The following is a 26,446-nucleotide window of genomic DNA, read 5'->3' on the forward strand; positions in this document are numbered from 1 at the left end:
GCGGCCGTGGTCTGCACAGGCGTCCCCGACACCCAGCGGCCTTTAGGGACTCAAAGCGCCCTGCCCAGGTCACCCAGGGCCGCCCCCACCAGCAGAGGGCGCCCACGCCCCCCCGGCCCCGCCCCCCCGGCCCCGCCCCCTCGGCGGCGGGCGCGGCGTCCAGTGCGCCGGCGCAGGCCCCGCCCCCTCGCTCGGCCCCGCCTCGCCGCCGCGACGCCGAAGGACCCGGCCGGGCGTGCCCCGCCTCCGCCCCTGCCCGGCGCTGCGCTCGCGGAAGCATGGAGGGCGAGAGCACGTCGGCGGTGCTGTCCGGCTTTGTGCTCGGCGCGCTCGCGTTCCAGCACCTCAACACCGACTCGGACACGGTGAGCCGACGGGCGAGGCGGGCTGCGGCGTCGCCCCGGAAGAGACCGGCGCGCGGGCGCCCCCCCAGCGGCCGTTGCCCGGGCCGCGCCCACGAGCTCTCTGCCCTGGCGCTCCGCCCCCTCCGCTCCCGGGCTGTCCCGGACGGGCGCTCCCTCCTCCTCCTCCTCCTCCTCCTCCTCCTCCCCGGCGTTTAATCCCCCCCGACGCAGTGTCCCGCCTGCCGCCGTTTCTCTCTCCCAGCAGCCCCCTTTTTCTGTGGTGAAAGTTGGTCGTGGAAGGATGGCGAGTCCGCAGAGCCTTCTCCCAACTCCGCTAGGAAGGTGCCGGTTAACTTTCCGTTTCTGACGACCGGCGGTAGCTTTCCAGGACCGCCGGGTTTTCTCGTGCGCGGCGGCGGCTGTGCGTGTCTGTGGAAGTGCTGGGCTAGGGAGCGATCGAACAAGGTGCGTCCAGTCAGCGGCGGTTTTCCAGACCTTCGTGGGCGAGAGAGTCTGGACTTGGCAGAGCAGATGCCTGACTCCGCTTGCGGCGGTTTCCGATTCATGGGATTGTGAGGCCTCTGATGCCTTCAGTTATCATTAAAATACTTCAGTTTATCCTCAAATATCAGTCACTCTTCTGCTTCTGCCACGTTCAAAATCTCCGGGTGAAGTGGTAGTGTAAATACAGTACACGTCTTAAAAAAAAAAAAAAAAAAAAAAAAAACTTTTAGGAAGTCAGAGAAATACTATAAAACTTTGAGCCTGAGAAGTAGTGTGTTCTGTTTAAGTGCTTAGTGTGCTAGTACAGTTTAGAAAATACCATACTGAACAAAGCCTTCTAATTTCTGTAAGATGATTGTGCCCTTCACTTTACAGGGTCTGTTTTATCCAGAATTGCTTTTTGGCACAATCCTGATAAGGTTGGAATTGATATCTTTCATGTCTGCAATTTTATTTTATTTTATTTTTTTAAGATTTTATCTATTTATTCATGAGAGACACAGAGAGAGGCAGGAGCCCGACGTGGGACTCGATCCCGGGTCTCCAGGATCACGCCCTGGGCCCAAGGCGGCGCTAAACCGCCGAGCCACCCAGGAAACCCCCATGTCTACAATTTTAAATAACCTTGTAAAGTAACACCTAGCTAACAGCAAATACATGGCGATTTAAAATGTGGCGCTGTGGAAATTATTTTGGAATATCTTACTGCGAATATAAACAGAATGGATCCTTAGTCTCTGTAGCTTAAAATATTAGCCCTTGAGAAGTACCATGGAATTAGAAAGGCCCTTATTTCTTACATCTTTAAAAGGTGGTTTTCCGGGTTGCTGTACTTGCATTGACCCTGCTTTCCTTTCCCAGGGTTTGTCTAGAACACTGAACTATATAGAGTTCTGGATTTTTCCCCCGAGATTCTAGGAAAGACTCACATTATTGAAGCATTCTGTTTGTGGTTTTTTAACCACAACAGTTAAATGATGGTGGGTGGGGGGCAGCATTTTTAACTACTCATAAAGAAGTTAAAACCTTTATCGTCTCTTAAGCATATTGAGTCTTTAAATGTGTCAAGTAAAATATTTGAAAAATTACTGTTGTGGCAAATATCTGCATTTTTTTTTATTTTTTTTTTAATTTTTTAATTTATTTATGATGGTCACAGAGAGAGAGAGAGGCAGAGACATAGGCAGAGGGAGAAGCAGGCTCCATGCACCGGGAGCCCGACGTGGGATTCAATCCCGGATCTCCAGGATCGCGCCCTGAGCCAAAGGCAGGCGCTAAACCGCTGCACCACCCAGGGATCCCTGCATTTTTAAAACAAACAGGGCTCAACAGCTCCCCTTTTAGAAATCAGACTGAATTTTTGTACAATTTTTTATCTAAAAACACTAATCATTGTGTTACTTAATAGCTCAGAAGCATCTACTGGCTGCTAGAAGAAGCACATGCCAGTAATCCAGAGTCCTTGACTAGTTACTTGGGATGTCCCGTTATTGGCGCTACTCCTATTTATGATTTCATTACCCAGAAAAGAGAGCCTTCTCTGTTCAAGGCAAACTGCTCTGCTCCTCCTTCTTCAAACATTGTATGCTCATTCCTGGCTTTAAGCCTTTAGTGTTACAGGTGTGGTAAAATCATGGTATTTACAATCTCTTCTCATTTTATTATTTTATTTGCAGTCTCTCTACTGTTCATGTTTCCCAATTACACTGGAAGTGCACCTGGTCCTTTACAGACCTGGAGCTGTAGCACACACTTTGTGTACATTGTGAAACACTTGGGAAGTATTGGTTAGTTAAGTGAGTAGTAAGTCAATCACGGTATTCTATATACTGCTTATTTTTATCCTTATAGGAAGGTTTTCTTCTTGGGGAAGTGAAAGGTGAAGCCAAGAATAGTATTACTGATTCCCAAATGGATGATGTTGAAGTTATTTATACAATTGGTGAGTCATTTGTTTCTGTGTCTCTTATATTTGGTAGTTTATGCTGAATGGGATCAGCATAAATTAGTTTTTAAGTTGCTTTAAAAAATAAATAAAACATTTTAAAGCAGATCTTACTGCATTCATTTCTCAATGAAAATTATGGCTGTGGACTGCTAAAGCAAGAGTGTGGGACATAGGATGCAAATAAGACTACTGTGGGGAAACAAGGATGGAATAGCTCCTGCTCATATTTAAGTGTCAGGAAGATGGCCCAGCAAAAGGAGAAGGAACCAGCAAGCAAGCAAGCAAGCAAGCAAGCAAGCAAGCAAGCTAGCTAAATAAATAAATAAATAAATAAATAAATAAATAAATAAATAAATAAATAAATAAAAACAGTTCAGACAAAAACATTGAATGCTGCAGAAAAGTTGGAAGAGGAGAAATGAAAAAAAAAAAAAAACAGTGATTAGATCACTGAAAACCCTAAGTAACTTGTGAATTGTAATGAGGGAAAGGCCAGCCTACAGAGGGGTTGAGGAGAGGGCCGTGAAGCACCTGCAGCAGATGGTAGCTGTTCTCTCAGGAAGAAAGGGAAAGCGGAGCTTTAAAATGTATAGGGGGTTTTCTGATTATCTAACATATAATTTTTTCTAAGCATATTTTGAAAAGCAATATTGGTGGTGTGCTATATAAAAAATGTGGCATCATGACATCAGATTGTGTCATGACCACTTCCCCATGTTAAACAATCCTGTCATTTTTTATGACTGCATTGTATTCTTTAGTGATTTCAGCAGTCCTTTAAATTATAATCAGTTGTTTACAGTTTTTCATTGTCCTAAGTTACACTACAGTGAACATCCTTATACATTTTTCTACATTTGTTATACATAGATTCCTGGGGGTGGTATTATGGCCTAAAGGTATGAGCATTTTTAAGGTTCTTGATTAGTATTAGCAAATTGCTTTCCAGAAAGATTGTATCAGTTTATATTCCTGTATGTCATTTTTTGTTTGCCACTTTAAAAGGTTAAAAATGGAAGCATATGTGTAAATTTACATATGTATATAAATGTATACTTATGTAAATACAGAAATTCAGTCTCATTAGACTCTTCTGTGGCAACCACTGTTTTATAATATTTTTTTGCTCATTAACAAAACATAAGTATATAAGTGTGTATATATTTTTACTTACACAAATGGGATTATACTATTCCTATTGGATAAACAGTTCCAAGATAAATATCTCTACGGATACTGTTCTATTAGGACAGAATAGTATCATTGTGTATAGTCTGCCCTTCTTTCTAATGGCTCTATATTCCCACTGTACGTCACTTATGTAATCAGCTATGAGTGACTTGTTAATACAAACAATATAATGATAAATATATTTTATAAATATAATGATAAATATATAAATATATTTAAATATATATAAATATAATGATAAACAGTTTGCCTTGAGTCTATTGGAAAGTCAAATTCCTTGTAGACCATTGTCTTTGGAAAAGTCATGCTATCTAAAGACTCCACAATATGTAAAAGTGCCCAGGTCCCCATACTCTTCCCACCACTAGGTATTATATTACCCAATCTTTTCATCTTTGCCAGTTTGATGAGTGAAAAGAAGTAATTTTAATTTGTATTTCTTAATTACAGACGAGGTTATGTGTTTATTACTTTGGGGGCAAGGACAGGTCTATATTGCATGCTTTGACTGTATTTCTGTTGAATTATTTTGGTTTTTCTTACTGATTTGTAATACCATGTTACAGCTTAAGGTAGTTGGCCTTTTGTCATGTGTTATCCATGTTTCTATAGTTTGTGATTTTACTTTGTTAATTATATATATTTTTTTCTGTTCAGACACAGCTTTATTTTTTAGATTTATTTATTTGAGAGAGGGAGAGAAAGTCTTAAGAAGCAGGCTCTGCACTCAGGTTGGAACTGACATGGGGCTCAAATCTCAGGACCCTGAGATCATGACCTGAGCTGAAACCAAGAGTCTGGTGTGCTTAACCAACTGTGGCACCCAGTCGCCCCCAGACACAAGCTTTAAAAACCAACTCGTGGGGCATATTTTCCCTCTAGCTGTAATTGGCATGCCACCCAGGGTAATCAAACATATTTTGAGGAGTTTAATTAAGTAGCCATTTATTGAGCAACTCCATTATGCTGTGAACAAGCTAAGCTTCAAGGCATTAGGCAAGTGCTGTAGGAACATGTAAGTATTTGCTCAGATTATTTTAAAATGTTGGATCATTAACGAGTAAAATCCAAGATCTACAAATTACTATACTGCTTTGGTTAATGAGGTTTTCATCATTTTTTTATTTTCCCTTATCTATACCAGTGTATATTTGGCCAGTTATCAGTAACAAAGACTGTTTCTGTCAATTTTGTTTTGTTCTCCACACAGGGATTTATCAGGGTAACACACATTTGCTAGAAGAAAAATGTCTAAAGAAAATGATCACTTTTCCTTTTTTAAATAGAATTATTTTTATTAATATACACATAAAGTTACTGAAATGATGATTTCATGTAGTTTTCTCTCTAAAGATGGCACTTGCAGGTACAAACCTGTAGAGGTATCTCCAGCCTTCAGATGTTTACTTGAAGAGATTATTCAACAGTTTTGATAATGGGTTTCCTCATCTAGCTGAAGATTCACAGATTCTCTGTAATCAAACTAATGTCTTTGATTTAAGTGACTAAAAAAATTTCTAGTAATCTGGCTAGGATCTGACCAAGGAAGAGACGCATAAATAGAACATGTCACAGGAACTATCTCAAATAGATGATTGTTGTTGCAGTGATCCAGAAAACTATGTCTGGTAAATTTGTTTTTTTGACACAAGGGACACTTAAAAGTGGGAAGCCTAGAAGAACTTGTATTGTCTTTGTTTTTGTTTTTAAAGTAATCTCTTCACCCAGTGTGGTGCTCAGATTCACAACCCTGAGATTTAAGAGTCACCTGCTCTGCTAACCGAGCCAGCCAGGTGCTCCAGAACTTCTATTCTCTTGATAAGTTTCTGTGTTACCAGATGTGGATGTTTCACTCCTGTTTTTCCTTGAATAATTTTGAAAGATCCGAAAGTTTGGAATGATAGAGGGGACACCATATTCATCTTGATGCTTTTTACAAGATTTATAATGGTGTCTTATGCAATAGAATTTAATCTTCATTGCACAGCATCTGCAGCTACCAGTATTTAGATGTATTTAGATGTATTTTTATTAACAAGAATAAAACTTACTTCCTAAAAGATACCGTTTTTTTTTTCTTAGTCTATAGTTAATATTGACAAATCCTTTATGAAGGAACTACTTGGAATAACAAAAGATAATCCCTTTAACAGCTGTTGTTGTCAATGAGTAAAACTAGAGCATAACCTTTTTTAGAATTCAATGAAAATATACCAACTTTGAATTGATCTCTTGTGTTGCTGTTCATTATTAAACCTGTTTAGAGGGAATGTAGTGTTCTAGTTAAGCCTGAGACACTGGGTTTGAATTTTGGCTCCACCATTCTTTCCGCCTATTACCGCATCTTTAAAACAGAAGAAGGAATGATAAAACATCTGTCTCATAGGTTTGTTGTAAGGATTAAATGAGATCATGTTAAAGTACTTCTTTGAAGCTCACTATGTGCTATTTATATATGAAGTGCTCAATATATACTATTTAAATGATAATTAATGTAATCATAGCACAAAATTCCTTTTTTCCAGACATCCAGAAATACATTCCATGCTATCAGCTTTTCAGGTAAGTAGTAAGAGGCAGTAAATGATCCATTAAGAAAATTACTGTCTGTAAACGAAGTAGTTTTTAAAACAAATACCTTAATTATCCTTTATACGTAGTGGTACTGATAAAAAATAAGACTTTTAAAGGAAATACCTGAAAAGTCACTTGTTCATTTCAACTCTAATAGTTCTTTCTCTGTATTTATATGCTTGCTTTAGCTGTTCTCCACACACTCTCTCCGGTACCAGTTTACCTAGAGGATTGCTTTTCTCACACCCAGCACCTCATCACATATTATAAATTCAGTGACACATTCTCATACATCAACAGCAGCCCTCTTTCTACTCTTTTATTCGGCTTATTTCATCATTTGTCTTCTCACTTATCACATATTTATTAATCTTTTGTCTGTTATTTGATTAGGTTCTTTATCCAGCCTGCTTCCTGTTGCCTTCCTATGGTGAAAATTTGTGTTTTTAGTCCTACAGATAGTAATAGTCCTAATAGGCTATGATATTTTTAAAAACTTTTCACTGAGGTATAACATACATACAGAAAAGTACACACATAAATGAATTTTCGTAAACACTTGTAACCATAATATGTAGTTTTAATGAAATAGCTTTGATTTCTATAAAACGTATTTGAAAAATCAGCATTACTATCTTATAGTCACACTGTATGTACACATTGCTAAGGTTGTGTGAGAATTGCAGTGGAGCATGTGGTAAAGGTGAAAAAGATCTGTGGTAAGAGATGACAGAAATGAAGACTTTGGTCTTAAACTGCTATACCAGAAAGAGCTTGGGATAGTGTTTAACATACAGTGGACATACAAAAATATTTGTTGAATGAGGGATTCTTGGTGGAGACTCATAAAAAGTACTTCCTTGGGGTACTCTGGACCAGCAAAAGATTAGGAAGGAAGAGTGAAAAAAAAAGTGATTCAATATTTACTGGCAACTGCCTTAAATAACTATGCTAACTTAATAAAATCTTAGAATGGAGGAAGCCCATCTGATTCTCAGCCTTTTAGCTTTACAAGATAAAGGGGAGGGAGGCATAAGGAGAACCATCTGAGAAGGCTGTCATTCAGCAAAGTTCATGATATAACCAATGCCACAGAGCTGGTTAATGGTAGGGCAAAAACTAGAAGAATGAGGATTTCTTCAGTTCTAATCCAACAGCATACCATGGTGTTTCTTCCTCGTTTTAAATAATAACAGGTAAACATGTTAAAGCCTTTTGATACATACTTCTTGGAGTCCCAGTTGGATAAGCTTTAATACCCACTTTTTATGTACCAATACAGAGCATGGCAAAGTATGGCCCATTTTTATAGGGCCGTCTATGAATAGTTAACATTTTTTTAAAAAATATTTTATTTATTCGTAAGAGACACAGAAGAGACATAGGCAGAGGGAGAAGCAGGCTCCCCACAAGGAGCCCGATGTGGGACTCAATCCCAGATCCCGGGATCAGGACCTGAGCCAAAGGCAGACGCTCAACTGCTGAGCCACCCAGGCATCCCGAATAGTTAACATTTTTTGAGGGTTGTTCAAAAAACAAAAAGAAAAGAGGAATATGCAGCAGAGACTGTGTTCAGCAAAGCCTAAAATATTTACTATCTGGCCCTTTAGAGAAAAGTTTGCCAGCCCTGCTTTAATAACATTGCTTCTCAGTTTTCCACTGAAAAACACTGAATCACTTATCAAGAATCTAAAGGATAAAAAAAAAAAAAAAAAAAAGGATAAACACCTGGAAAACAGTCCACTAAAACTTAAAACTTAGTCACTTAAAAAACTATGCATGAATTCTGCACAATATATATTTCTATATAAAAATGCCCCCATCCCAGGAACTTAACATAAAATCAGTACTTGCACAGAATGTGTACACTGTTATCCTATTATTTCTTGGTGTACTGCCTTATGTCTGAGTTTGAGAAGTGGGAAGTGGATCATGCTAGAGAAATAACAGGAATAAACTCTTGTATTCAGAGTATTCATGTTAGAATAAGTAGGTAAGGATCCCTGGGTGGCGCAGCGGTTTGGCGCCTGCCTTTGGCCCAGGGCGCGATCCTGGAGACCCGGGATCGAATCCCATATCAGGCTCCCGGTGCATGGAGCCTGCTTCTCCCTCTGCCTGTGTCTCTGCCTCTCTCTCTCTCTCTCTGTAACTATCATAAGTAAATAAATAAAAATTAAAAAAAAAAAAAAGAAAAAAGAATAAGTAGGTAAAGTGGAGGGATATATTTGATCAGTTGAAATCCCCTTTGGGTAGGTGGAGCACTTCATTTTGTCTATTTTCCCATTAAAATTTTTTGATGGAAAATTTTTAATGTCTTTGTAAGTTTTAAAAAATCGCTTATTAGGATTTACTTTTTTCAGTTTGACATAACTAAAATTTTCTGAACACATTAGAACTGCCAGTAAAAGCCTATTATGGTGAATATTCTTTATAAAGGATTTTGCATAACAGATATTTCACCATCATAGAAAAGAATATTGCTGATCACAGTGAATGTGAAAGGGAGGAAAACATTATCTGCAATCCCTGTTATTGGAGAGGGAAGAAAGCTGGAATAAACACTTTAGAAAATTTTAGAATTATCTTTCAATTCTCCCTACATCTTTGACTTTCCAACAGAACAAAGACCACAAAACTAAACCAGTATCTAAACCGCTTGCTCCCCTCCCTCAGCCCCAAAGCCAACTAACTCCTAAAGCACTTCTCAACTTGATAGAAGTAAAGCTTTTGGAATTTGCAGTGAATAAACTGTCTTTTTGTTGTTGTGCTTCATTACTCATACATTCTTTTGTATGTATCAACAGTGTAAAAAAAAAAAGTTTTAAGTAAATTGTGAATGAACTGTGAACTGGCTATGTAGACTTTAAAACTTCTTATATTTAATGGGTAGTTTGTTTTAAGCTTAATGTGGTGCCCAGACTTCTTGAAGTTTCTCCATTCCTTTTCCTTTCTTGTTGCTTATGGGCCTCATATTTCTACCATTTTAAGTTTGTTAATTTGAGAACTTTCTCTATTAATATTTTTAGAACTTCATCTGACTAGCAAGTGGATATATGGATTTTGGTTTGGTAAGGGGTAACTAAAATTAAAAGTGCTAATAAGATCATATTTTTAGCCAATTTGAAATCCTTTTATTTTGGCTTTTACAGCTTTTATAACTCTTCTGGTGAACTAAATGAGCAAGCACTGAGGAAAATACTATCGAGTGTCAAAAAGGTATTCCCTGACTTAAACTTTTGTTTTTTTGTTTGTTTGGTATTATATGTATTATTTTCAGCTCCTAAAAATGTATAATACTTTAACAACTTTGAAGCAGCATTTGTCTTCACAGTGTCCTTTAAAGCAGGTGAGGAAAGGCTTGTTCTTTCCAGAAATCCAAAGTTTTGCCCTGAGAGCAAAACTACTGATTTAAAGTTTTGATTTTGTTCTCATCCTCAGCTATTCTAATTAGCTTCAACTTTTCCTCTTCTGCATCCCTACCATATCCTTTGCTAGTATCATTTATCCTAGGACTTAATTCATTACTCTTTTTTTACATGGCTGCAGTTACTAGCACTTAGCTACATAGAACCCTCCACAGCATTTTGGTGTTTAGTTAAGACTTGTTGAGTGATCAACAAGTATTTTGTATTTTCCAAACACAATATGGGGAGGAGGGGTACTTAAAACATTTTGATCTCTGAATTGAGAATAAAAGTAGATTCAGTAAAAGAAGTTTTCTTTTCTTTTTTTAAGATTGTATTTATTTATTCATGAGAGAGACAGAGAGAGGAAGAGAAGCAGGCTCCATGCAGGGAGCCCTGGCCCAGGACTCCAGGATCACACCCTGGGCCAAAGGCAGAAGCTCAACCGTTGAGCCACCCAGGCATCCCGTAAAAGAAGTTTCTTTCAAAAAACATCCTTTGATGAAAATGCTTTGGGCTTTTCCCCCAATTGTATTTGGTTATTTAAAATATACTTCTAGGGGCAGCCCGGGTGGCTCAGCGGTTTAGTGCCCGCCTTCAGCTCAGGGCGTGATCCTGGAGACCCGGGATCAAATCCCACATCGGGCTCCCTGCATGGAGCCTGCTTCTCCCTCTTGCCTGTGTCTCTCTCTGTGTGTGTCTCATGAATAAATAAATAAAATCTTTAAAAAAAAAAAATCTACTTCTAAAAACTATTTAGTTTTAAAAAGAGAATCCAGGGTTCCTGGGTGGTTCACATGGTTAAGTGTCTGCTTTCTTCTCAGGTCATGATCCTAGGCTCCTGGGATCGAGCCCCATATTGAGAAGGGAGCCTGCTTCTCCCTTTCCCTCTGCCTCTCCCCCTTGATCATGTTCTGTCTCTGTCTCAAATAAATAAAATCTTTTAAGAAGTCCTTTTAATTTCCTCTGTTAAAAATTGCTGAAGTTGTCATACACATCTCTAAGCAAAGTGGTTGCTTTTATAATTATTTAATTCTTGGTGAATGAGATTTATTTTTCCAGTTTAAAAAAAAAAGTTTAGGGGGATCCCTGTGTGGCTCAGGGGTTTAACGCCTGCCTTTGGCCCGGGGCGTGATCCTGGAGTCCTGGGATCGAGTCCTGTATCGGGCTCCCTGCATGGAGTCTGCTTCTCCCTCTGCCTGTGTCTCTGCCTCTCTCTCTCTCTGTCTCATGAATAAATAAATAAAATCTAAAAAAAAAAAAAGTTTAATACTAAGAAGTTTGTTCAGATGTTAACAGTTTATAAAACCATTTCATATGATCTTACTCAATTTTGAAACCAACTCTGTTGGATAGGTGATAGCAGTTAAAAGTTGTTGGATTCAGTTTACTTATTTAGCAGACCAAGTACCCAAACAGGAAGTTAACTTGTTTTCAGTGGCATTTTCTCTATTTAAAGATTTGACTAAAGACTAAGATTTTAAGATTTTTATTTATTTGATGGAGCTAGAGAGCATAAGCAGGAGGAGCTGTGGAGGGAGAGAAAGAAAAGCTCTCTCTTGGATTGTGGGGCTCAATCCCAGGACCCTGGGATCATGACCAGAGCTGAAGGCAGATGCTTAACTGACTGAACCACCCAGGTGCCCCTAAAGACTAAGATTTTAAAAGAGCAAAAATAACCATAAAGAAACCAGAGGAATTTAGGAATTTTTTTTCTCATGTATACTGAGTAAAATCGTAGCCCTGTAACTGAATGGAAAGTAATCTGAGTGTAAGTCAGTTTGCCTACTTTATAAAAGTAAAGTGTTAGGGGTACCTGGGTGGCTTAGTTGGTTGGGCATCTGCCTTTGGCTGAGGTCATGATCTTGGGGTCCTGGGATCAAGCCCTGCTCTGTTGGGTTCCCTGCCCAGTAGGGAGTCTGCTTCTCTCCTCCATCCGTTCCCCTGCCAGCTCATGCTCACTCTCTCTTGTTCTCTCTCAAATAAAATCTTTAAAGTAAAATTTAAAAAAATAAAGCGTATACTTAAGTTTGCGCTTTGTTTATATATGTCCTAAATCTTGCTAAATTTAAGAAAGCCATTTTTAAGGCTGTCAACTTTATTGCTTAATTATGATAGTAAGACACATAATAATTGTAACCATTAAGGTATACACCTGATATTTTTCTGTATTTTCTCTCAGGCTGTGGTTGGTTGGTACAAATTCCGACGTCATTCAGACCAGATCATGACATTTAGAGAGAGACTGCTTCACAAAAACTTACAGAAGCATCTTTCAAGCCAGGAACTTGTTTTTCTACTGCTAACACCAAGCATAATAACAGAAAGCTGCTCTACTCATCGGCTGGAGCATGCCCTATATAAACCTCAAAAGGGGTAAGTGTTGGCCAGTCACTGGCTATTTTCAGTTAATAAAAAAATATACCCAATTTTTTTTTTTTTAAAGATTTTATTTATTCATAGAGATGCAGAGAGAGAGAGAGGCAGAGACACAGGCAGAGGAAGAAGCAGGCTCCATGCAGAGAGCCTGACGTGGGACTTGATCCAGGGTCTCCAGGATCACGCCCTGGGCTGCAGGTGGCGCTAAACCACTGCGCCACTGGGGCTGCCCTACCCAATGTTTTCATTTACTTTTTGCCTCTTATCAAATATTTTCAAATATTATTGCATTACATTGTAACAATAACCCTCTGAAGTTGAACTACCATATTTCTTTATAGATGGAAAAATGAAGGTTAGATAAAGAAATTAGAAGCCCAGTATGGAATGGGTTTGTTTTAGGCACTGAGGATTTGTTATTATTTACCATAAGATGGAAAAAATAGGTATACGTTAGATACTGGTTGCTAAAAGACATAGTATGGAACTAAGCCTTGGTATTTGAGCAGGTTTTCTCTAACCTCTGCAAGGAAGCAAGGTCGTTCTTGCTGGCCCATAAAAATGAGTTAGTCACTCTCCTCCCCCCCTCCCCCCCCAGGTTATATAAATAACATTCTCATGGAATATGAGGATTAAGTAAAAGAGTACCAACTAAAATTAATTTTATTATTCATGGAAGACAGAATAAATCTCAACACTGCCTATTTTTACATGTTAAAATAGCCATTAAAGTACTGTTTTCACACAACTATCTTAAGGCTGTGCATATTTCACCACTTTTAAAAGGCATTTGCCTCAAGTCAGTAAATTTTATCTTGAGTAAGCAGTATAGCATGGGGTTTTTTTTGTTGTTTTATGATCTTGTAGGGGATCTGTACATAATATATATAAGTATATATGCGTTTTTATATGTATTTATATGTATTATCTGTACATAATATATATAAGTATATATGCGTTTATAATAGGTGGATAGTAATATTTCACTTTATTCTAAGTTTATACTTCTAAATTTTATTTCTTCAGGCTTTTTCATAGGATACCTTTAGTGGTGGCCAATCTGGGCATGTCCGAACAACTGGGTTATAAGACTATATCAGGTTCCTGTGAGTCTACTGGTTTTAGCCGAGCAGTAAAAACACATAGGTGAGACTGCTTCCCCTAAATTTACTCCTATTTGTTTTTTGACATTAATTTTTTATTACATAGAATAAAAATGAAAGGAAAACTAATGACCATGTTCCTCAAGTAAACCAGACTTTTTTCCTTTCTCCACATTTCTTTCCAACACTTGTACATTTATAATATACAAAAAAAGGGAAGGGGGGTTGTTGTGTAGCCTGTGTGTGTCAGCATGTGTGTTCTAAGAATAGTAGCTAGTCTCAAAATAATTTTCTAAGGCAGCAATTTAGATTATAAAGGCATGAAATTAGACTGAATATAAGTAATGACAGAATATGAGGCTTTATTCATAGGCTGTTAAGCTATAATTTTGTGTTTATTAAGGGAATAGTTAATATCAGAAATAACACTGGTAGTATAGAGTGCTTACTAGAGTGGAAATTGAGAATAAAGGACTAGATTTTTATTTAGTTTTGTGTTCCATAAAGATTAACAGTTTTATAGAAATTGAATACCACATTTCATTGATTCTGAGGTGCAGTTTTACATTTATCTCAAATTGGGATATTTTACAAACTATGCCTTCACCTTTTTTTTTCTTTTTAGTATATAAAATAACGTTCCCACTTTGAATCAGTGATGACTTAAATTCATTTAAATATTTTAAAAATTGACTGGTCCCCATTGCCAAGAAAGAACCCTCCTCCCTCCTACTTCAGTATTTATTTTTACTTAACCTCTTTTGAGTCCTGGCAATAGTACTTAAGAGGCTTCAAAGTCTGCTAATGTAAAGATATACGAACTAAGTTTTCTAATTGGCTTTGCTGTGAACAAGGAGGTTGACAAAATATGATCCCTACAAAACCAGTATAAAAAGAATCTTCTTTTGTTCAATTACAAATAAGTTTTTCATTGTTGCATTAAAATTAGTTCTATATATTTGCCTGACATAATGGTAATTTTTACAGCTCTGAATTTTTTACAGAAGATGGATCTTTAAAGGAGGTACATAAAATAAATGAAATGTATGCTTCTTTACAAGAGGAATTAAAGGTAAGTTAACATTCAAACACTTAAAGACTACTTCTAGAGTTCATATCAAATTGATAACTGAAATCTTTTAGAGACAGCTTGACATTTATTTGGATTTATATTTTTGTAACAGTTTAGGTTCAGTAACAAAGACCTCAATCTCAGTGGCCTACAAAAACAAAAGTTGTTTCACTAACAATATACCTTGGCTGTAGTTTTGCTCCTGGTATAAGTGCCATCTTCATTCTAGGTTCCAGACTGAAGGAGCAGCCCTCATGTGGGATGTGGTCTTCTCATGACAATAGAAACAAGCAAAAAAGCTGGTAGAAATTCACAACAGCTTTCAAAACTTCTGCTCAGAGCTGGCATGTCATTTCCACTCACGTTTCATTGGCCAGATTATATATCCCTATTTCATGGTAGTAGTCAAGGATATATAATCTTTTTACAGGATAAAAAGGGAAGTAGTATTTGAGAACAAAACAATCTACCACAGTACCAAATTCTATCTCATTGTATCAGTTGAGAAGTAGACCTCAAGATGGGATTAGACATGTAAGAGATTTATTAAGTCTGAGAAGGATAAAGGGGAAGGAGCAAGAGCAGGCAGGGAGACTTGTAATGCTGAGTCTGACACCTGAGAAAGGAGACAGTAAGGGAGGACAGGTGGTTAGAGAGAACTTTAGACTGCAGGGCCAGAGAGGTCTCAGCCAGTCTGATGGGAGTCTTAGCAAAGTTGTCCTACAGGGATGGATTTGTACCTAATACTCCTATTGGTTAAGAGCAGCCTAGGAGAAGTGTGGCTTCAGTAGTGGGCCCAAAAGTATGGTCACTGGGACTGTTACTCAACTACTCAGATTTCCATTTAGAGATAGTATATTCCATGGCCACCATACTCATGGATATAGTACATGAAGAGAAGTTAATACATTTTACACTACTAATATTGCACACTATTTTTTAATGTGAATAATACAGGAATCTTAGAGAAACATCCAGAATCCCATTGTTGTAACAACTATTTTCACTTTGCCACATTTTCTAGTTTTTTCCAAATACATACATGCGTTTACATAGTTGACAGTGATGAGGACTTATAAACTTGTGTCATGATTTTTATTTTATGTCATTAAGCATTTTTCATTTTAAAAGCATTAAGCATTTTTGCTACGTATTCTCCAGGATCATGCCCTGGGCCGAAGGCAGGTGCTAAACCACTGAGCCCACCCAGGGATCCCCATATTCTGTAGTTATTTTTAATGGCAGTATATTTCATATAGCAATATATTAGAACTCCTATCTCAAAAGTACTAACTTGGGCTAAAATAGGGAATGTAAAGGTATGTTTCAGAAACTAGGCAGAAAGCAGCTGAGCTTCAGGAAAGAATTGGAACCAGGAGCCTGAATGCCATCAGAATTACTTTTTCCCTTTTTGTTTATACATCGGTTTCCTTCATAGTATATACAGATCTGTTTGTTCATTCACTAGCCAGCCAGAGAACCGCATTTAGATCTATTCAGAAGGTATTAGGATTTGCCAGCTGGCTATGAGGTAGCTCTGCTTGGGTCAGTTAGGGTGAAAGCTGGTCAAGGAGTTACTGGTGAACTTTTATGGCATGGTAGACAAAATGGTGAGAAGTATGCTGGGCAGATATCCTAAAATGTATCCATTTTAAAGCTAAGTGTGGAGTAAAAAACTAACATTTTAAAACTAGATGTAACAACATATTACCCAGTGATTAGAAATTAGTTACTTTTGATTTGGTATACTTAGAAACATTTTTTTTTTTTTAGAAACATTATCTTATATAAATTTATATTATTTACTTTAAAATATATTCCCAAATGAAATCAAAGAGTATTTAATTAGTGTTTAAAATTGATGACATGTAAGGCCAGCCTGCTGTTCAAAAGTAGTTTCTTTTATACTAATTAAAAGTCTGTAATAGTTTTCTTTCATAACAAAACATAGTTACTTTTCTTTATTGTCAGTTTCTTAAATGTTTGCAGTAAATATGCATCTCTCAAAATACTGTTATTTTTTTTCTTTCAAAATAACAAGGTTTTTTTTTGGTTTTTATTTGTGTATTAAGCAGATAACTTGTACAATAAAGCTGTGTATAAATGGGAAGTTAATACATCTGGGAAGTATTTTATAAATATAAAGCACCATACAAGTGCTTGTTGAGTTCTTTCAGAAAATAGCAAAACAAAATAAAATATTTATAAGGGGCCAGTAAGGGGCACCTGGGTGGCTCAGTTGGTTGAGAATATGACGTTGGTTTCAGCTCAGGTCATGATCTCATGGTTGTGGGATTGAGCCCCAAGTCGGGCTCCATGCTCAGTGTGGAGTCTGCTTCAGATTCTCTCTCCCTCCCACTCTGCCCTTACTTGTGTGCTCTCTTTAAAAAGGAAAAAAAAAAAAAAAAGATCTTAAAAAATATATATATATAAAGGCTAACAATACTTGCGACTGTGTACCACAAAGGATTTTCTATAATTTGTGAACCAAGTTGATTCCTACACAACTTGAAATTTTATCTATGCCCTTAATTTCATTTTGCAGAGTATATGCAAGAAAGTAGAATACAGTGAGCAAGCAGTAGAGAAACTACTAAAGGATGTAACCAGATTGAAACGGGAAATTAAAAAAAGAAAACAGGCACAAACCCAAGCAGCACGTAAGTAAAAAGTTTACACATCACTACCTTTTGTGCTTTAAAAGAAATTCTCACTGATGTGAATTGTGGATGAGCTGGCTACAGTAAATGATGAACTTATCAACCTTAGGGTTAAAAATAGTAGTTTTTAATACTTTTAAATCTTGTTAACAAAGAACTTGGTATTACTATAGCTTTACTATATTGTTGATATTAAAAAATACAACTTAAATTTTCTTTTAGAATATAGTGGCATGGAAATTAGAATTTGGGATTATGCATACCACTTTTCTCAATTTAGAGGATTTGATATAACTGTTCAGTTGAAGTCTTTTTGACATTACCAACAAATAATACAAAAGCTTTGTAAAACAAATATTGTTTTGAATTTTTTTATTTTGTTTAGGAGAGAACATCGAAAAAGACCCTCAGGAGAACATTTTTCTTTGTCAAGCTTTACGGACCTTTTTTCCAGATCAAGAATTTCTTCATTCATGTGTTATCTCCTTGAAAAACAGGCATATCTCTAAAAGTAGCTGCACTGCCAACCACCAGCTCAATGTGATAGACAACCTGACCTTAATGGTAGAATACACTGACGTTCCTGAAGCTAGCCCAGCTAGCGGCACACCACAGATGCTTAAACGTAAAGCTTTAGATACCGATGATGGATGGCAATTGAAGAAGTCACGGCTGTTAGAGATACAAAACAAACCATCTAAAACAGATCCTGATAGTAGTAATCAAGAAAAAGCATCCACAGTGAGCAGCCCGGAAACAGATGAAGACATTGAAAAAATGAAGGGTTCTGGTGAATATCCACAGTCTCCTACATTTTGATCCTTTTAGACCAAAAGGAGATTTTTAATTAGCTGAAGGGTAAAGCCATTTATATTGTTTTTACCAAATCCAGGTATTTGCAGAAATACATACATTCTAGTGCATTTATTTCTTAAAGTACTTTATTTTAAAACCATAACCTTTTTTGCCCCCCCACCCTTTAAAGATTTTAAGTAATTCCTCCGCCCAACATGGGGCTTAAACCCACAACCCCAAGAGCAAGTCACACATTACACCAACTGAACCAGCCAGGTGCCCCCTGCCCCCTTTTATGAAACTCTTGAGGGAAAAGCTTAAGTGATATTCTTTTAAACTTCTATAGCATTCTTTTTTTTTTTTTTTAAGATTTTTTAATTTTTTTTTTTTTTTACTTATTTATGATAGTCACACAGAGAGAGAGAGAGAGAGAGAGGCAGAGACATAGGCAGAAGGAGAAGCAGGCTTCCCGCAAGGAGCCCAATGTGAGACTCAATCCCAGATCCCAGGATCACGCCCTGAGCCAAAGACAGACACTCAACCACTGGGCCACCCAGGCATCCCACTTCTATAGCATTCTTTAGAATTGGAAAAGACTAGCCTTATTTTCATGATAGGAAAAGGAAAAAAAGATGTCTAAGGTAATATGAAGTGTATTTCATTTTTAAGTCATAATTCCTGCTCTTTAGGTTATAAATGGCTGGGGTTGCCAGATAAAATACCGGAAAACATGCAATATTAGGCATTAAAAACTTATTCATTGTTTAAGTGAATAACTGAATCTGAATTCAAATTTAATTGCATGTCTTCTATTTGTTTGCTAAATCCGGCAGTTCTCTAATTATGGCAAAACTATAATGCAGCAGCACAAATACCTCTCCCTAGTCTAGAGTCCTCTACACAAAATTCAGTGAATCCAGAATTTGAGTACAGAACAAGCCTGGTAATGCAGTGTGTCTGAGATCAGCAGCTGGTCAAGTAGCTGAAAAGGCCAGTTCAAGTAGGGCTCAAAAATGGAACATATGTGTATATATGTATACATATGTCTATCACAGATTTCACTATAACATAAGGCAGAATTGTACCTTCATTTGCCAACCTTTTGTTGCAGAACTAGGAACTTTTCTGGGAGTATATTGTTGTTCCTATGTAAATCATATTCCTTACTTAACCTTTACAATTCCCAGTTTTAGTTTCTTTAAAGTGAATTAATTTAAAGAAACCTGGAAGCAAAGCAACCTTAGTACAAAACACTACTTTTTTCATTTCACAGCACCCTCCTACTTCCAGCCTTCAGTTGTCCTAACCACACCTAACTTGACAACTGTTTTCTTAAAGCTATTTTTTTTACAAGCCTTTCAAAAGCATTTACTTCATTTTCATTGCAACAATAACTTTGATGCTTATACTTCATTAATACAATGACAAGCAAGTGACACAGGTCTGGGAACAAAATAGCTGACTCTTGGCAATGTAAAACTCAATAGGTTTGAAGAGTCATGGGCTTCACTATGATTTTTGATGATGTAAAGCCCGGTTTAATTCAGTAAGTTGGTTAAGTGGAGGTTGGCTAACAGAGCTTTTATTGTGCTTTTGTATTTGTCTTTTCCATAATTGTGAGAATTTTCCATCAAGCCTATACATCATATGAAGCCTTCATGTTTTACTCAGTGGATGAAATACTGGACATAGACTTTGACCATTGCTTTTCTATCTGCTACTTCCTAAGTGACAACAAATTCATAGCTACTATCAAAACTGTCTTTTATCTGTGTTAACATGCGTTAGTTACTGTGGGGTGCTAATGAAGCCCACGTAACAGGGATGGCCTGTACAAATGAGTTTCTGTTGGGATTGCTTAACTGGTTGCCTAAGAAGCACTGTAGTGTAACATCACCAGGCAGAAGGGTAATATGTTGGCAGTCTGCAGCCTAATTTAAAAATAACCACAAACATCACTAGAGCATATAGAACACCACATAGAATGTAGATTAGGACTAAATGCAATAAACAGCTAAACTACTAGAGGTCACCAGAACACAGGACTGCTGGTTGACCTGTGAGCTGGATTGAAGCAAAGATTCTTCACCCCCTCCTGTCTTTGGAATGTACATTTTGCTTACTGTTGACACACTGGGAGCTGTTCCAAGGACATAGACTTAAAAAAAAGTAAGGTGTTGACACCATTTGGGTTGTGTGTGTGACTGAACCCAGTTAAGGTCTCAGTATAAACTTTTAAGAGTGGCAGGCAGGTGCAGAGATCTACTTGTCTTGTGGCTACCCAAGACAAACTTCCTAAGTAAGTTACCTTGCTTATTAAGCCTGCCTCCTACATACCTGGAGCTGTCTGCCTCTTCAGTCCTTCCCTGCCCTCCATGTACCAGTTTATAAACCAACAGATAAAACAGGCTAGACAAATGCAGAAGCAGTAAGTAACCAACATAAGCAAATGTCTTCTGAAGACCATAGCTTAAGATTTTTCGAAGACTGCTTACGAAGACTCTTCAGAGTTCATTTTGTTAAAACGCTGTATAGAATGTTACTTGAGTCATACTTGTACACAACAGTCCATCTTTGAGGAAAGATGCTAAACTTTAAATCAGAGAATCTTGCTGAGGTCAGTCAATACTGGCTAAACTTCCATAATTAAGTTTCATGACCCACATTTCAGGGTATTAAATGAAAAGAAGGAAACGGGTCCTTATCTCCCCCCCCCCCCGCCCCCCGCCAATTATCATCTTTTGGCGATTAGTTTGTATCACTGGACTAAGATACAACGACATAGTCATAGACCATCTACCTATGGATCATTTTAAAAATGTGCTATCAGTTTTAGGATAGACTAGCCCAAGATTAAATGTTAGATCCTGTGACTGCTACTACCCATCCCCATGTAAAAGCTCTACAAAGGGAAGATCCACTGTCCTAGCCAGGCAAACTTCTATTTGTTAGTTAGAAAATCTGAGCAATTTCAAATCCACACCCTGTCACATGGAATTTGTACATTGATACAAGCATTCCACCTTCATGCACCCATATCCCTTAAATCCTATTTATAAGACAGAATCTGGGCCTGATGGAAAATTACAATACAAATCATTCCTTCCATGTTTGAAATCCCAATGAGTTGTTTAAGCTAACTGGGACCATTGTACAGTACCAATTTTTAAAATTTGTATGTATGTATGTAAAATGTAATAAGTATTAACGTTTTAAGTAATTTGTTTACTTTAAAACAGTGAAGAGGAAGCTTTACTCAAATACATTTTCCTTATGAGATTTCAATTATTAATTAAAAACAATACTTGGGAATGCCTGAATGGTCAGCGGTTGAGCATATGCCTTCCACCCAGGGCATGATCCTGGAGACTTGGGATCAAGTCCCACACCGGCTCCCTGAATGGAGCCTGCTTCTCCCTCTGCCTAGGTCTCTGCCTCTCTATCTCTGTCTCTCATGAATAAATAAAACTTAAACAAAAGCAATACTTTGATAAGATTTAGCCTATTTTCTACCCAAAGTTTATTAAATCTTATCATTTGGATCAGTATTAGAATCATACAACCATTTATTGTAAAATATGTTTATTGATAAAACTCCTGTAATTTACTCCCGATACTTGATGTTACAAACTTTAGGGTCTTTGAGAAATGCAGGATCCTTGTATGTAACTGGCATAAACCCTGTAAAAAAGATAATGAAAGTGCTTCACAAAAGATAATGAGCAAAGTTTTAATTAGCTCAATTCAGTTTTTCAGGTGCTTACCCATTATTTGAGCTCTCTTAATTGCTTTTGTGATTTCTTTCTGTTTCTTCCCACAAAGACCTATAAAAAATGCTTTCATATTCATAAAATATATCAACACTCAAAAAATGCGTAACAACTAGGGACACCTGAATGGCTCAGTGATTGAGCATCTGCATTTGGCTCCGGGTGTAATCCTGGGATGCAGGATCTGGAATCCAGAATCCTGCATCAGGCTTCTTGCAGGAAGCCTGGTTCTCCCTCTGCCTATGTCTCTGCCTCTCTCTTCTCTATGCCTCATGAATAAATTAAATAAACAAACAAACAAACAAACAATCTTTTTTAAAAAAAATGCATAACTACTTATCTTAAGGCCAGGTTGGAAAACCTGTAAAAATAGCCAGGCGGTAAATATATTAGGCTTTGCGGGCCATACAGTCACTGTCATAATTACTCTGATGTAGCTCACAAAGCAGCCATAGACACAATGTAAACTAAGCTACTTAAAAAAACATGGCAGAGCAGACTTGGCCCGTAGGCAGTAGGCCCCTGGCTTGAATAAGTAATCCAGGAATTATTACAGTATACTGTAAAACATCAATGCAATTTTCTTAAGTCCTAATTTTTTTACATGTCCACCTACAGTTAACTCTGAGCATAAGACGACATGTAAAATAATAATCCTTTTGGCCTACAAAGAGGCCTTCTCAAAGTACCTGTACTATTTGGTCTACTATTGATTTATAGCACAACTTGAAAATTTGACAAAATTTTTCTTAAATAACAGAGGTAGATATGTATAATAAAAAACTTTTTATAAGTTTTTATAAGTTGCTATAATAGAAAACAAAATACCTGTTATGTGCCTTCCATAAATGCATCCAGTAAATGGAGAAATAAACTGGGACAAAAGCTGTTTTGAGTTTTTTTTGGAGGAGAAAAAAAATTTACATCAATACATTTGTTTAACCTTGATTATGTAAATTAAAGAATTATATATTACTTTCAAGTTATGTAAAGGTTTATTAATTTCAGACAAACTTCATGAAATAAAAATACTAAACTGTGCTCACTCTATTAATAGATCATCTTTTTAAATGAAAAAAAAATGACTACTAAAGTTTAACATCTCTTATCCGGTGTGTCAAGATAGATTGATGTGCACATTTTTTCAGTACTAAAGCTGTTTTCCTGACTTTTCCAGAGATACTTTCCTAAAATACTATTGTTTCTAACAAGGCACTAAGCATTTCATCTCTCATGATAGGCTACTACATTGTGTCAGACTACATACGGTGAGGTCTTCAAGAGATACAGGTACATCAGGCCACTTGCCATAATTTATGTTTTACTAATTTAAACTCTAGTACTTTTCAGGAACTGGGCACTGTTCCTGGCACTACACATAATGCTCCTGATACAATGCACCTTTAAAGTTCTTGCTTGGCTTTGCTTCTAAGGCAGCTACTAACACTTTATGCTGTCAGTATACTAATTCCAGCACCATTCTCTCCCCCAGATTTGCCACTTTTAATTTGCTGAGCCCAGGACAATAGATAAAATTACATTTGAAGCAGTTATATCAGTAGTGTTATCAGTACAGAGATCAAATTTACCAGGGGAGTTTTTTCCAAACTGTTCAACTCTACCAACTAAGAGTCACTGTATAGTAAGCTATTGGTGACCCTCAGGGCAGACAAGGGAAAGAAACACTGACCTGAAGTTAACAGTAGATGAGGGAGAGCCAAAGGGCTCTCATTTGAATAGAGATGCCTTATACATAGAAAACCATATTTGAAATTATGAAGTTACTAAAACAGGTGCCTCTACACAAAGCCTGTTATAAAACTGACTTGATTCTCCTTAGTTATGACTAACAAAGGAGCAAATCCTAAAATCAAATGTCATAGTGAAGTAAAACCATATCTCACCTGTACATTCTTATAATCCACACGTTTTCCACACAAGATACATTTTTTAAGAGGCTCCTTATAAGGATTTTCCATTGGAATGGGCTAAAATAAAGGAAAGAAAAAAAAAATTGGGTAATACAGCTTAATGTGTTAAATTTTTAAAAATTAAATCTTAAAGATACCAATTTTAATCTATCCAAAGGATTAGTTGTACCTTTCTTAATATGAAAAATAAATGCAACAGCTTGGGTTACAGAAGAAAAATTGGTGTTTCTGAAAAGGAATCACCATTTTAAAGATTTCAGTGTGTTCATATTTTGTACAAGTATTCTGGTTTGGCTAAAGAGGAATTAAATCATCAAGGAGGATTCTGGGATAAAATACAATCTTTGGAGAAAACAAAGGTTTATCAGAGAATAACTTTTATGGCCCCAGATTGCTTTATACATTTATGTCATCCTTTTTGGTTTTTCTGTCTTCACTACTGCCTCTAATTCTCTGTCACCTTTCTATAATCGGTATAGGCATGTCTCCAATCAAGAGATTCTTAATCTAGAAATGGCTTTAAACCCCTTAGCCCCCTGTAGTTGTATGCAAAATTTCAACTGAATGAGACTGAGTGTTTTTTTCCGAAAGCCTGTATTTCATCAGAACCTTAGGGGGAATTTATAATCTATAAAAGAGCTCTAGTAATTTCCTTTACTCTCCTGAACTATGGTGTGCATTAGATGGCCAAGAAGGATGCTCAAGGAACTAGAGGAGTTATGTGTTTTCCAACTCCTCAAACTTTCTTAATCTAAGTTATATGCAGGTCACACGTAATGACTATGTCCCTTCTTTACACCGTGCTAATTGCTTTGCATGGTTTGACTAGTGTCAAATCATCTTTGCAGGTGGCAAGAAAACCTACACTGGCCAAGTCCAATGCTAGTACTTGAAACCCATAAAAATATACCTACAGGCTAAAAGAAATTGTATTTAATGTCCTAGTATAGAACTGTAATTTTGATCCTTCACTTACTCAAATACCCACTCCCCACTCCCAGTACTAAATGGGACAGAGAACTGAATCTACAATAGGGAAGAGAGCTAAGGCATAGGTATACATTGCAATCCCTCTGTTGGATATTCTGCAATTATTGCACCCACCAAAACTACCTTTTTTAATTTCCAAAGCACATATTCTTAAATTTAAGATCTAGGAAGAAAAATATGGTGTTAGACAAGTGATGCTTATTAGGAATCTAGGTTCTCTTCAGATCTCGTGACAATTCACCGGTGAATTATAATTTTTAATCTCAGATTATCCTCTTGTTTTGTCCTCCAGATGAACTCTATTCAAATAGTTAAAATACAAGAATTTGGTCATATTTGCAAATACCTTTAAAAAGGAAGGTAAGAGGGACACCTGGGTGGCTCAGTGGTTGAGCGTCTGCCTTCGACTCCGGGCAAGATCCTGAAGTTCTAGGATCGAGTCCCACATCGGGCTCCCTGCATGGAGCCTGCTTCTCCCTCTGCCTGTGTCTCTGCCTCTCTCTCTCTCTCTCTCTCTCTCATGAATAAATAAAATCTTAAAAAAAAAAAAAAAGGAAGGAAAATAGTCTTACCAGGTCCTCATTGCTGGCTACCTGTTCATATTGTGAACAGCTTCTCCAAAGCACTGCAATTAAACAGCAACAAACCAGTTATTTTGTTAGCAACTTCAGAAAGACGTTTAAGATGAACGTGCTTTCCAAGGCTTTGGGGGAAAGGCACGTATTTCTCCACCCCTACCACCTCTCACCAGCTCTCTTCTGAAATTTATTTTCCCTTCACTCCATGGTTAGAGGCGGACTTTAAGGCATATACTTACGGGGAAAGCAACAGAAAGGCACTATTACACCAAAGGAAAAATGTAACAGACCCCCTAAAGAGCAGTTATTGACAAAGAAGATAAAATGCAAAAAAAAGGAAAAGAAGAAGAAGAAGAAGATAAAATGCATAAGAAGAAGATGATGATAAAATGCATAAATGAGAGCCCATGTCACAGTGTCACCCTGATCTGGGACTTTAGACCGCTCCCGTGCTACTGGGTGACTGGGGATGTCTCTTCCTTGCCAATTCTACCTGGAGCTCTCAGGCAAGTCCCTGTCTCTTTTTGAGAATCACGCGGTCAGTCTTTTCTGGACATTCACGCCTCCTTCTGCTTTAAAAATACTAGCCATGGGGATCCCTGGGTGGCGCAGCGGTTTAGCGCCTGCCTTTGGCCCAGGGCACGATCCTGGAGACCCGGGATCGAATCCCACGTCGGGCTCCCTGCATGGAGCCTGCTTCTCCCTCTGCCTGTGTCTCTGCCTCTCTCTCTCTCTCTGTGTGACTATCATAAATAAATAAAAATTAAAAAATAATACTAGCCATGGGTCATTAAAGATTCCCCCCTATCTTGGAGAAGCTCTTCATCGCCTAGAAACCGGCGTCGTTTAGCTAATAGGAACAAGTCCCCCAACCTAATCAGCGCTACGGCAGCAGCTGCGATGGCGCGCAAGAGCGGTGGATATGGAAGCTGTACCCGCAGGAGTCCCAGGATCTGTGAGGCAGAGAGCAGCCTTTAAGAAGTGCGCCGACCTCTTCCTCCGCAGAGCACCGCACAGCGCAACCAGAGCCGCCATGGCTCCTCGCTCCTCCTCTTCCTTTCCTCTTTCCAAATCGTCCTGACAAGTCCCCTCCGGTGCTCTTCCCCTGTGGGCCCGGTACTCGGTTCAAAGGTTCCGCCCGCCAACAAGAGAAGACTTGGGAAGGTTTTTTCTTTTCTTTTCTTTTTTAAGATTTTATTTATT

General features: G+C 37.8%; 2 protein-coding genes across 5 annotated transcripts; one reads left to right on the forward strand and one right to left on the reverse strand.

Moving 5' to 3' along the window:
• Positions 1-211: 211 nt before the first annotated feature.
• On the forward strand, positions 212-22,785 carry ABRAXAS1 (abraxas 1, BRCA1 A complex subunit). 3 transcript variants are annotated; one of them, XM_038582252.1, is made up of 10 exons: positions 238-365; positions 610-809; positions 2,700-2,790; positions 6,513-6,549; positions 9,711-9,777; positions 12,148-12,341; positions 13,371-13,490; positions 14,435-14,519; positions 17,065-17,179; positions 17,565-22,785. In XM_038582252.1, exons 3-10 carry the CDS (start codon positions 2,760-2,762, stop codon positions 17,996-17,998), a joined length of 1,083 nt encoding a protein of 360 aa, XP_038438180.1. In that variant the 5' UTR covers positions 238-365; positions 610-809; positions 2,700-2,759; the 3' UTR covers positions 17,999-22,785. The 3 variants fall into 3 exon arrangements, with proteins under 3 accessions (XP_038438178.1, XP_038438180.1, XP_038438179.1); XM_038582251.1 differs by having other exon boundaries at positions 243-365; positions 607-809; XM_038582250.1 differs by lacking the exon at positions 610-809 and having other exon boundaries at positions 212-365.
• On the reverse strand, positions 21,540-26,423 carry MRPS18C (mitochondrial ribosomal protein S18C). 2 transcript variants are annotated; one of them, XM_038582253.1, is made up of 6 exons: positions 26,179-26,334; positions 25,238-25,290; positions 23,649-23,732; positions 22,573-22,630; positions 21,739-21,798; positions 21,540-21,655 (listed from the first exon to the last, which is right to left on the reverse strand). In XM_038582253.1, the coding sequence occupies exons 1-6, from the start codon at positions 26,276-26,278 to the stop codon at positions 21,579-21,581; spliced, it is 432 nt and encodes a 143-aa protein (XP_038438181.1). In that variant the 5' UTR covers positions 26,279-26,334; the 3' UTR covers positions 21,540-21,578. The 2 variants fall into 2 exon arrangements, with proteins under 2 accessions (XP_038438181.1, XP_038438182.1); XM_038582254.1 differs by lacking the exons at positions 21,540-21,655; positions 22,573-22,630; positions 23,649-23,732 and having other exon boundaries at positions 21,727-21,798; positions 26,179-26,423.
• Between the last annotated feature and the right edge of the window lie 23 nt (positions 26,424-26,446).

Source organism: Canis lupus, chromosome 32, assembly GCF_011100685.1.
Source record: "Canis lupus familiaris isolate Mischka breed German Shepherd chromosome 32, alternate assembly UU_Cfam_GSD_1.0, whole genome shotgun sequence".
Taxonomy (NCBI): Eukaryota; Metazoa; Chordata; class Mammalia; order Carnivora; family Canidae; genus Canis; species Canis lupus.